The following is a 12,360-nucleotide window of genomic DNA, read 5'->3' on the forward strand; positions in this document are numbered from 1 at the left end:
ACAAAAATGGCAAAAAAGTTGTAATTATCATCATTTTAGTAAAAAAACAGTAAATGAATTTGATGTTGAATCAGATAATGCTTTACAATTGAAGTATAAAAATACAACATTTGGTACTGGAGCAAAATGTTAGTATGATAACACTATTAGGCTAATCTAAATAAGTGCTAGGATTCAGTAAATTCTACACTAAAGTTTCCAAGATCATGTTCTATGAAATCTGATTTGTGTAATATTTGATAAGTTACAGTAACTGAGCAGGATGTAACTATTTCCAAAAAATTCATGGCTGTCGCTGATATAGAGCAATCTCTCGGTACATAATTCGATAATCTTGATCCCAGTAGTTACTGTCATCTTCTTCTGGAGTAAAAGTTTTTTCTCCAACCTTGCTCGAGTTTTATCTACAATCGGCAGCTGTGCACAAAGCCTTCCAGATAGGAACTAACATTTTAATGGGTGGATGCAATTCCTGAATACCAAATGTCAACATCATTAGCCACAAGTAAAAAAAAAGTTTGGTAGTAAGGGGGTGAGTTTAAATGCAACGTCGTCAGTGTGCCTATGTAGTGGACTGATTGGGTAATTCACCGACACATAAAGTGCAGGTTGACATGTTTATAAATTCAGTTTATCAAAATATAACTGATAAATTCACACCCCTATTTTAAATATAATTAACTTGAATAGCAAAATAAATAAATTACCTTGAAAACTAATGTAAGTTCTTCTTCACCTCTTACAATTAGAGACAAACTCCAGTAGCAAGTAACAGGAGTCACACATTCGTTAAGCACTGGTTTCAAAATTTTGCTCATTGGGATGAACCGCCTGAACTTGCTCCCACTATTTTAAGATAGAGGAAGAAAAGGATCCTGTCAGTAGAGTTTGTGATAATGGAGAGAAGAGAAAGTGTAACACTAGAGTTTATACTTTATACAAACTGAAAAGAGTTTGACAGAATGTTCTGCTTGAATAATAAAATTTGTTGCCAAAAGGAGGTGTATACAAAAATTCAAGAAATCTACTCACAAGAACTAATTGCAAATTGAGTGCTACAAATTGGCCAAAAACAAGTGCATTAGATGACAAAAGGAAGACAGTCCGATGACCATTTGGGAAGGACAGAGGCTATTTAGCAAACCATTTTGCATTGCAGAATTTACACACACATATATTATGACATGCACTCCCAATGATAATACATTGACACATATATATGACAGAATAGTGATGTACCTTCGGTATTGAGTTTCTAGCTGTACTCCAAAACTTGGCATGATTATAATTGATTCTGATACATTGGAGAAAATAATAGAAATGAGTTAATTAATGCTGGCGGTAAGTTTATTTATACAACTCATTTCTAGCATCTCATACAACAGAAAGTGAAGCACACGAGAAACAAACATATATGTGACAAACAACTACATTGTATACACGTAGTTGCCTTAATTAAAGTCTACACCATACAAGTAGAAAATATTAATAAAGATAGGTGGCCATCAATTCAAGTTCTATCATGTGCTACCCCCTTTCCAAATTACACGATGAAATGTAAATTCTCTAAAATCTGTGCAGCACAACTTAAATTCTAAACTAAGATAATTTTTTTTAATCTTTATTATTTAGTTTGTAAATCTTGTCTTGTCTGAATATTATTTTTTAAAATATCATCATATGGCTGTAAGAAAGTCCAATTTGGTCTTAACATACTAGAATTTTTTTTTTTGGGGGGGGGGGGGGGTGTTAATTTTTTTTTTAGTTTTTGACAAAAAATTTGAATTTTTTAAAGTTTTTGTAGAAAAATTATATTACAATTATCTTCAGAGCTACATCCTCCTGTCAACAGACCTCCGCGATAAAAGACTTACAGCTTCATAGTCAGTGACAAAGGTCTTTTTTAACATTATTATAAGCGGAATTTTAATGATGCAAGAAACTTAGTGGTAGGTAGGGCACACTGAATCAATCATTTTCAATCATATCATATTAATTGGAGCATAAGTCAGTTACTTAATTTTAATATTTGTACAAATATGCTGCTTCTCATAGAATTCTTCCATATACATGACATACTCCATATTGACCTCAAAATGCACACAGTTCTGAAAAATTGAAGATAAAGATACATCAAATTGATCCCTCACCTTTATCAACATGCTTCCATAACAATGATTTAATGAGTAATGCTATTACAAGGAGAATCCAGAGAAGTAAAGTAGCTGATTTATCCTGTCATGTAAAATGATATAATGTAACAACATCTTAAACATATGCATATACTAATAAACCAAAAAATTTGTGTTTACAGCTTATGATTAGTTATAAATCTGTTGAAAAACATTGCATTGATAAAAATACCACTTCACGTGTACGAACTAAAGTAACTAAATGCACTTTGTTGGCTCAATACTGGTCTACTTATATATACTTTCTTTCACTTTTCTTCCAACTCTTTGATAACTGACTCTACTACATACTATGTTTCTCCTCTTCCTTTACATATTCCCTTCAGTTTTAGTCCTTCCAGGCGATCAATTTACTGACCTACTTCCAGCTTCTTATTTTTCATTTAGTGTTACGCATCAAGTACTTAGAGCAAGTCTAATAGTGTCCTAGTTCAAGCCCTAAATATAATATAAAAAATTGTGTCTTAGTAATTTAGGACATATTAAACTAACTTCAACTCCAACAATGTGCCTTATCCTCACTATAAGTTTAATATTTTATTATTAAAGATTCTCTTTCATCATAAGCACAATATAAAGTAGAGAGAGAAATAAAGTGTGTATAAGAATATACGATAAAATATAAGATAGGGCAAGGAGAGATGTGCCCTAAAAATAAGGCTTGAAGAGGTTGTCCTAGTGATACAAGGCATCACTAGGAAATTGTTGGATCAACTTTTCTCATCAGATGTCTTAAATTATATCTCTTGGACTTGCTCTTAAGTATTACACAACATAGTGAACATTGAAGAAATTAAAAAATCAAACTAAACTGTATAGTTACCTAATAAATTTCCAGATTTCAAGATTTTATCTGTCAAAAGATTTCAAGATATTAATTTATCACTGATGGGATTCTGTTTTCTGTTCTTAAATCTCTAGTTACTAAAACGCAACTACTTATAAGTTAAAATAAATAACGGTTAATGTAACTCCTCACCGAACTAATAATAACAAAGCATATATCAGTTAAGAAAACTAACAGCTAATATAACTCACCAAACTAACAACAACATCTGAATGAATTTAAAAAACTCACTAACACAATAATAACATAACATATCTAGCCAAGAGTCCGCCCTACAATTTATTACTACATGTTAACACATAGATTGCTTCGACAGAAGAAAAACACATTCATTTCATTTCCTAAACATCTCATACAACATTATAAAACAAGGAATGTTTAAATAAAAAATTAAAAAAAGGAAGCTTAGAATTGTTATACCTTGAGGAGCAATAGAAGAAAGGGAATCACAACGAGAAGAAACCGAGAAATAAAAAGAAAGAAAGTCACTGAGGCATTTGGTCGAACAACAAGATGGTGTGTGTCGAGAAGAGTTGTGTAGTGATGAATGTATGTAAATCTGGCGTTGGATTCCACCATCGTTGGAGTACAATTAGAGCTAGCACCATCGTGAACACCTGAATCAATGAGCATTTATATATCTGTATAATGAAAACGTTATAAGATGTAATAAATTAGTACAGTAAGTCAATTAGGTTTATAAAAAAGTACCTAGTACAACACTGTGATTCAGCAACTCTACAGTTCATGTTATGTTTAATGTGGGTACTTCCGGAGATGAATTGAGACTTGCGAGGAGTGTTGGAATGTGATTCGGGTCGGGTACTCTGTGTACAACATCAATCAAAACCGTACACCGTTTGGCTTTCGAGTATACGCGCTCTGTTTTTTGACCCATGTTTTATCTTTTATCGTTTAGGTAGGTGAGTTGACCGGAGAGCAGTGTTCCTTAAATTAAAATTTTATGTATTTTTATTTACAAAAGATATTTTTAATTATAAAAAATGTGTTAAAAGTCGAACATTTTTTTTCAAGAAGTACATTGTTAGCAAAAATTATTATTTTACTTAGCTAAAAGTTTATATATGAATTTGTCACCCAAGCTTCTTTGTTTTTAACTTGGGACTTGTATCACTTTCTAATCCAAAAACTATGCTCATTTTGTAAATTAAATCGAACTTAAATTCAAGATGTTTGCAGTATTTTTAATTGTTTACTATATTCCTGATTAATTCTTTTATAAATCAAATCGAACTTAAAACAATTTTCCCAAGTTTACGGTATCTGTGATTAATTTTTTATAAATTAAATCGAATTTAAGCCAAACTTTTTCCAAGCTGTTCTTGAATTAAACTTTTTCTTTGTTGCACAACGCAGTTTGCTATATTCTTATTTCAGTGCGGGCCTGCAATAAAGGCTTACTGAAAAGCCGAAACACAAGAATTATCATTCTGCCAGAGTGATTGCTGGACAGTAGCCAAACACCAATAGCAGTACCAAGGAAAATTATGAGCCCATGGCGGCTCCATCTACTCCCCAATTCCTCAGGAAATCATAATTTGAGGAATGTCGCCGTGAAGCAGCATTTTAATACAATCATCAAGTGTTAAAATATAATACTCAATCCAGTGAGTCATCCTAAACACCAAATTATCCAAAAAATGGCCACAAGCGAGTGACAAAACGTGTAATTACCAACTTTACAACTCTACCGTAGTTTTTAGAAGTACAAGTTCTAAAAGAAAAATGTGGCCAATGTGGTACATTTCTCTTCCTTATTCTGGTCTCCTAAGAGACCTCCGGAAAGGTATAGTATACAGTGATGAGAATTTAAAAGAAAAATGAGAAAAAGACAACAAAAACCAGTTGAAGGTTATAAATGTTAACAGGATTCTCAATAAATCAAAAAATATTTTCTGAAGTAATACTATATAGGCGGGGATGGAGTACTGCATATTCCCCTCCTCACTCGTCTGGCTTAATAAGGTCTCTTTCAATAATTTGACTTTTCTAGACTAGATTCAACTGTCAGGATTCTTTATGTTAAGCCATGGGTGTTGCAAACATTGCTGAGCAGTTGGTCGCTTCTCAGGTGCGAAATCAAGTATAGGAGAAAGAAACTCTGCTAATTCACGTGCATCTGTGTTGGAAAGTTTAAATTTGTCAACTAGCAATCGATCAAGTGCGCAGTATTTTAACCTCCTAATCCTCTTCAGATCTCCATGTCTGTCAAAATAGTCTTTAGAACGACGTCCTCCTATAGCTATCTGCAAATAAAAAACATGGCTGTCAGAGATATACAAAGGAGCTGAAAAAAGGAGTGGGTGTCTAAAATGCTTACCTTCCTCGGCATTTTTCCAAGGAGTTCCATCATTAGAGCAAGATGATCCTGCATTAATGGAGTGATCAATAACAAAAAAGGTAAAATAGTTCATTTTAGAGGATAAATTCAGGCAAGAGGTTAAATATGATTTTGTGTTTATACCCCTCTTCATAAATATCAATCCAAGTATAAATGGTCTTAGCTGCTAAGTTTCTGATTATAATACCCTTTAATGAGTATATCAATAACTTTCCAGAACAATTGCAATCTAGTATATCGATCCTAAATCAAAGGAAATGTAGAGAGGGCAAATGGTAACGGATAATACCTCATCCTCACTAAATCCTTGTGTACCCTTAGGGGCGAACATCATCTCGCCAGTGGCAAGCTCAAAAGCTGTGCAAGCAAATGACCACATATCAGAAGCAAAAGAGTAGCCAGACTGAAGTATAACTTCAGGAGCTCTGTATTGTCTTGTTTGAATTTCTTCAGCAATTTTCTTACTCTCCCAACATGCATTCCCAAAATCCACGATTTTGCAATTCATATCAATCCCATCTAGGCATCTAGGAGGCTTTGGTGCTGAAACAAATCCACCCCTTTTGGTAGATATTGTGGCAACTGCTCTCCTAGCCCTCTGCTTTAGCCTTTTCTCAATAGCGCTCATTGTAGCACTGCCATTAGAAACTCCTTCAGGCTTTTCGAGAATGGGGGCTGTTCCAGACTTAATTGGGTCTTTCGAAGAGTTTATTGTGGAAAGAAGAAGAATGTTTTCAGGTTTTAGGTCTGTGTGTAACAGACGGAGTTCTCTATGCAAATAATCCAAACCAGTCAATACGCATTTGCATATTTCCCTTACTTTGTTGATTTCAAGGCCTTTATAACGGTTGTATCTGATTAGCCGAAGAATGTTATCCCCAAGAAATTCAAGAACCATGCACCAATGTTGTCCATTTGGGCCTACATGCTTAAAATGGTCAATTAACCTTACAACACATTTACTATTTGTGGGGTCACCATTAGTAATAGCAGAAAGAACTTCAATTTCATGGAGAGCAGATTGAGCGAATTCTGGTGCACTTTTCTGAATTTTAAGAGCTACATATCTCTGCAACAAATAAAGGAAAAAAGAGGTTAGGGTAATTCGATAAAGTTGTAATACATGTAAAAACATTTAAGTTAAGAAAGAAGAATATACATATAAAATAATACACTAGTATATATAAAAAGAGGGTTTCATATCAAAGTTGTCACTGAAGTGGACGCTACATATCACTTTACTCACCCATTTTAACGGGATATCATTAGAATCACAAAAGTACAGGTACCTCAAACTATGTGCTTGGGGAGTAACAATAATATTTATCGATTCTACACATTTTTCCTTGAAAGTTATCACAACCAAATGAAGAGTTGTGAATTCTAGAATCTTCAATATATATTTTAAGATTTTAACATTTTAATATTTTAATAATAATTATTTTTAATTAAAACAAAGAAAATAATAATTGAATTAAAAAATATATAGTAACTAATTTTTAAAAATTTTTAAATATATAATCTGAAATACTAGAATTCGCCACTTTTAACATGGTTTGTGATAACATTTAAAAAAAGAAGTGTAGAACTCAATAAATATTATTTTCACGCCCCGAGCACATATTTAGAGGTATTTGTTCAATATTTATTATCACTTTAATGATTCAAATAATACTCCATTAAGATCGATAAGGAAAGTGATATATAGCCTCCACTCCTGTGACCACTTTGATATTCCCTATAGGAACGGGACCCATATTTAAGAATTCTTTAATAAGATATATAGGACTGGATCAGTCTCAGCAGAGTCACTAAGGATATCTTGGGAAGTATAGTTGCCTTGTAAGATCATATACTCCCTCCATTCAAAAATAATAGTCGCTTTGACTTTGTGCACGTATTTTGAAGTATAAAAAAACCATACTTCTACACATTATATTTGAAATTTTCTTTTTCTGAATAAAAGTTTAATATCTCTATTTTTATTCAGAAAAAGAAAATTTCAAAAATAACATGTGCAAGTATGTTTTTTTTGCACTTCAAAATACGTGCACAAAGTCAAAGCGACTATTATTTTGGAATGGAGGGAGTACTAAAAATTGGAATCAATCTCAATTCCCAATAAATTGCCCTGAAACTCTACATCAGTAACGATGATCTTAGAACTCTCAATTGTAAATTGTAATCAGTAAACCTTTGGAGATGGTCAGATGGACCAACCTACGAGAAATCAGTAAGACCAGCCATTAATATAACAATGTTCACACAACAATTTAAAACAGGTCAAGTGTAAATCTCTTTCTCATTTCTCTACTTATCTATCCTAAATTGCAAATCTTTTAACGTATTACCTTGAAGTCTACTTATATAGACAATTTGATAATTTTACTATCAAATACTCATACCATTGCACATAAATTGTGGTGCATGCCTAGTATTATAAGAAAGGGATCCTTACATTATTTTATTTTAATTAATTTGCAATTATGGAGATAAGGAAATAGGAGTATAGGACACAACTTTTCCTGATAAGTTTTTATGCCATGATAAATACTTTTGGTTTTATTTCGGTAAAGCATAGATAATACATTAGGTAGCCCTGATAAGATAAATCATTAGGGACATCTGAGAACACATAATGACGCAAAACAAGGCACTGCTCATACGATCTTATATTATTTTGGGGTAAGATTAATTACAATTTATAGAGTAAACTGACTATAGAAGAAAGATAAAGCTATTGTTAATATTTTGAGTTGTGGGTAGTGCAACATCAACAGATTGGACTTCTAGTTAGGATTTTAAAAAAGCTTCGAAGTAATAGGAATTTCATTAAACAATTGTAATTCCTCATTATTATACAAGTGAATAAAATGCAAATTTATTAGAACATAATGTTCCAACTCCCATGCAATCAAAAGGCTTCCGAGCACCAGTTATCTTCTCAATATCCGTTTTCAAACTCTTGTGTCACATCACATAAATGTGACTTAAGGTTCAAAGATGATTAAAAACCATAGTGCTTTGAGGGTACTTGCGTCCCCAATTCACCCGTAATGGATAATTAAAAGCACAATTCCAGCCTTTATATTTTTTTACACATGGTAATTCAGATTGAAATTAAGTAACAGTAACAAGATCATAACATTGATCTTATGAACTTAGAAATGTCATGCGTTTGTTTTAATATTAGTTTTCATCATATGTACGTAGCATTAGATATACATTACAAACACGGGAATCCCCGTATGATCAATGTTTCCCCAATTCTCATGGAGCCAGCAGCTCCAAACTTAAGCTAATAACTTTTGCAACTTAATGCTTACAAACATAAACCCATCCTGCAATATAATCTATATAATATTTGGAAATGATTTGAATGATCAATAGAATAAATATAGTCAACTAAAAACAAATCATTATTTTTTGCCAAGTCAACCTAAATAAATTTACAAAACAATATAAAAACATACATAAATGAATATATAAACAAATACAAATCTAGCAATCGTTATTAAAAATTAAACACAAAAGCATAACAATTAACAATCACAAACATGATCAGATCTATAACAAACTTAAATCACATAAACACATACTAATATATTCTAATCAAACACACATTAATTAAAATAAAACAAGATTCAATAATAATAATAATAATAATAACAATAATTAAAACACACCTCACTTTGAGTATCATACGCAAGCCAAACGGTAGAAAACTGGCCCCACCCGAGTTTTCTCTGAGCGATGTAGCGGCCGGAAGCGAAAGTATCGGCGATTCTGACGGCGTGATAGCCGCCTTTCCGGTAAGAATCGAAGCCCTCGTCTTCCTCCGATGAGCCAGATGATGAGGAGCACGACATGATGATGATGATGATCAGTATCTATATATGTGTGTATCGATTGATTAATAAAATGAAGATTCAGTATTTTAATGAAGTTTTCTGATCAAATGTTTTGATGATTAGGGAATAGAGAGAATAAGAAATGAAAATTTGTGTGTATATGCAGAGAGATTGAGAGAGGAGAGAGATTTGTTTAACACGAGAGAGACTCTCCACTTTTCTCGTAATAATTTTTTTGGGGATTTATTTCACCGCTTTAATGGCTTTTGATTAACGATAAAATTGTAAGTTTTTTTTAATATACAATGATTGGATTAGTAAATACTAAAAAGATTTAATTTATTAAAAACTGTAATTTATTATTTAACTAGGAGTGTGTTTGTGTAAGAAATTACTCCTAGTATATTTATTTGTGTAGATGGGTATTAGGTTGAGTGGAGTAATCAATGGAAAATGAGTTGCTTTTTGTCACCAAGGCCCAGCTGCCCTGCTATCCAACTATGCATACTTTAAGGACACCTCTCCTGAATTAAAAAGCATTAAAATCATACCCATGTACTGAAAAACAAAATCTATACTGCGGAGAAACAAAATCATACATTTTTCTTCTGTCAAAAAAAAATAAAAAAAATCATACATTTTTTCGTGAAAATGTCAGATTGTCCAATTTGATTCCGATCTTTTTAATAAAAATGTAGTTTTTTTTAAATAAAATATAACGTATAGTTAATTTAAAGAATCGAAAATTAAAATGTATTTTTAATATAGTTGATCAAAATTTTCAATTTGATATGTTCGCTCAAAAAAAACATAATAATTTAAACAGATGACACACAAAGATATTAACGCAATTTGTGTAGCATATAACCTTATATATCTGATTACAAACAAATCAATCACGAAAATTCAAACTACAGAATATATAAAGGACAAATATTAGACATACCAAATATAATATTTAAATCATAAATGAAATTATTGGTCTATTAGTATTTATTTATTGTAAATAATAGATGATCAAGACAGGTTTCTCCTGAACTACATTCAGAAGGTTTCTCCCATGAAACATATATTCTTGTTAGATAACCATACATTCTTTTGACTAATGCATACAACTAATGAGTTCCATAAAGAAAACTCAGGAATTATACCCGTCTCAACCATTTGTAAAAACAGTGGTAAAGCCTTCTGTAAATCACCTTTCCCACAAAATCCATCAACCACAGGACCGTAGCTACCATGGTCAGGTAAGCAACCTCTTTCGATCATGTCCTCTAGGAATTTTGAGGCACTCCCAACTCTTCCCTGCTTACATAATTCAAGTATAAGAACATTAAGCGTCGATGCAGTTGGTAGGTAACCATGGCCAACCATCTTATTCATCAACTCAAATGCTTCTCTCGCACGACCTATTTTACAATAGCCGTGGATCAAATGAACATAGACAAGTGCACTTGGGACACCTCCTTCCTTTGTCATCTGATCATACACCCCATTTGCGTCCTCAATATTGTCGTCCTTGCATAAACCTATAATCTTTAAGCTTTTGTCAACCACTCTAGGAAACAACCTTCCCATCTTAGCAAGAAATTCAAGTGCTTCCTCAGTAAAGTTTTCCTTGTATAAACCGTATATGACACTATTATAAGGACTAATATGACCCCTGGAACCCTCTATGCTCTCTTCCATCAGCTCCAATATTTTTAATCCGTCTTTCATCCTTCCCCTCGAACAGAAACCATGGATCAATGTGTCATATGTGATAAAGTTCCAGATTATCCCAACAATCTTCATTTCATTAAACATATCATAAGCTGAATCCAACATCCCAGACTCGCAAAACCCAGAGATTAAAATGTTATATGTGTCTGCATTTGGTAGGCAACCTTTTCTCTCCATCTCCTTCAAAAATCGTTGTCCCACTTTCACTTTTCCTGAATTACAGAATCCCCTGATCAAGGTATTATAAGCCACAACATCAACTATTCCTCCTTTTCTCTCCACCGTTTCTACAACTTCAACAGCTTCCAACGCACGACCACTACTGCATAGAATCTCTACCACCTTAGTTAAAGTAATAACGTCCGGAACAAGCCCAAGGTTGAAGCATTTCTCTAACATCACGAGAGCTTGCACTAAATTATCTTCACCACAGTAAGCAGATATCATTATATTGAACGTCACTTGACTAGGTTCTCTCATTTCCGACATCAAACTCCTAGCCCTCCCCACTTTCCCATTCCTACAAAGAGCATGAATCAATGTATTATATATAACCGCATTGGGAATCACACCCTGGTTCTTGATCATTTGCAAAACCTTAAATCCCTCAGCAATCCTATTAGTCATGCAAAGCCCTTTCATCATGATCCCAAAAGTGTACTCATCTCCTATAACATCACTCTCCACCATCTTTTTCCTATAAAATTTCCTAGCAATATCAATATCTTCTTTAACAAGAACATCTAGGATCGAATTCAAGACTTTTAAACTCGGGGTCTTCCCAAATTTAGAAACCCATTCAACAACCTCAATCACATCTCGAATCATTCGAGCCCGTCCAAACCCTCGAATTACAGTCACAAAAACATCCTCATCCGGGATTTCCCCAATTGAACCAGGCATTTCATCAAGCACCTCACGGGCAATATCGAAACATCGAAAACTGCAGAGCTTGTGGACTAAAGCTCTGTAGGTGGATTGAGTGTGTGTGAAATGTGGCAACTTTGAGGCCCATTTGAAGGTCTGGATAGCTTGGGAAGGTGATTTCTGTTCAAGAATGAGATGGGCAATGTGTTGGTGAGTTGGAACAGGGCTGGTTGAGATGGGTTTAGAGTGAGAGTTTAAACAAAGTATGTAAAATGTTGGTTTGGCTCGAGAGATGGGTAATTTTGAAGGATGTAATAAAATGGACATCAATACTTTATATGTACAATAACTTTGTAAAGTTATATGCAGTTGAGTTTGAGACAGAGCATTAGGGTTTAGGAATTAGGATCACCCAAGCTTTCCAGGTAGAATCATGCAAATTGCGATACGAGGATGACTGATTTTCTCAGTGATTAAATATACTCTTGAAAGCCTCGTCGAAAAAAAAAATAAAGAAAA

General features: G+C 33.2%; 3 protein-coding genes across 4 annotated transcripts; all 3 read right to left on the reverse strand.

Moving 5' to 3' along the window:
- Positions 1-58: 58 nt before the first annotated feature.
- On the reverse strand, positions 59-3,960 carry LOC108216767 (uncharacterized). Of its 2 annotated transcripts, none has more exons than XM_017389606.2 (6): positions 3,751-3,960; positions 3,460-3,656; positions 2,151-2,235; positions 1,240-1,294; positions 708-846; positions 59-472 (listed from the first exon to the last, which is right to left on the reverse strand). In XM_017389606.2, exons 2-6 carry the CDS (start codon positions 3,616-3,618, stop codon positions 401-403), a joined length of 510 nt encoding a protein of 169 aa, XP_017245095.1. In that variant the 5' UTR covers positions 3,619-3,656; positions 3,751-3,960; the 3' UTR covers positions 59-400. The 2 variants fall into 2 exon arrangements, with proteins under 2 accessions (XP_017245095.1, XP_017245094.1); XM_017389605.2 differs by having other exon boundaries at positions 3,460-3,680; positions 3,751-3,943.
- Positions 3,961-4,772: 812 nt separating this feature from the next.
- Positions 4,773-9,480, reverse strand: LOC108216090 (uncharacterized). The gene is made up of 4 exons (XM_017388766.2): positions 9,088-9,480; positions 5,691-6,470; positions 5,381-5,428; positions 4,773-5,306 (listed from the first exon to the last, which is right to left on the reverse strand). The coding sequence occupies exons 1-4, from the start codon at positions 9,268-9,270 to the stop codon at positions 5,061-5,063; spliced, it is 1,257 nt and encodes a 418-aa protein (XP_017244255.1). The 5' UTR covers positions 9,271-9,480; the 3' UTR covers positions 4,773-5,060.
- A 729-nt stretch (positions 9,481-10,209) lies between these two features.
- Positions 10,210-12,305, reverse strand: LOC108216485 (pentatricopeptide repeat-containing protein At2g17525, mitochondrial). Its single transcript, XM_017389253.2, has one exon. The coding sequence runs from the start codon at positions 12,166-12,168 to the stop codon at positions 10,297-10,299; it is 1,872 nt and encodes a 623-aa protein (XP_017244742.1). The 5' UTR covers positions 12,169-12,305; the 3' UTR covers positions 10,210-10,296.
- Between the last annotated feature and the right edge of the window lie 55 nt (positions 12,306-12,360).

The sequence above is a fragment of the Daucus carota genome, chromosome 4 (assembly GCF_001625215.2).
Source record: "Daucus carota subsp. sativus chromosome 4, DH1 v3.0, whole genome shotgun sequence".
Classification (NCBI taxonomy): Eukaryota; Viridiplantae; Streptophyta; class Magnoliopsida; order Apiales; family Apiaceae; genus Daucus; species Daucus carota.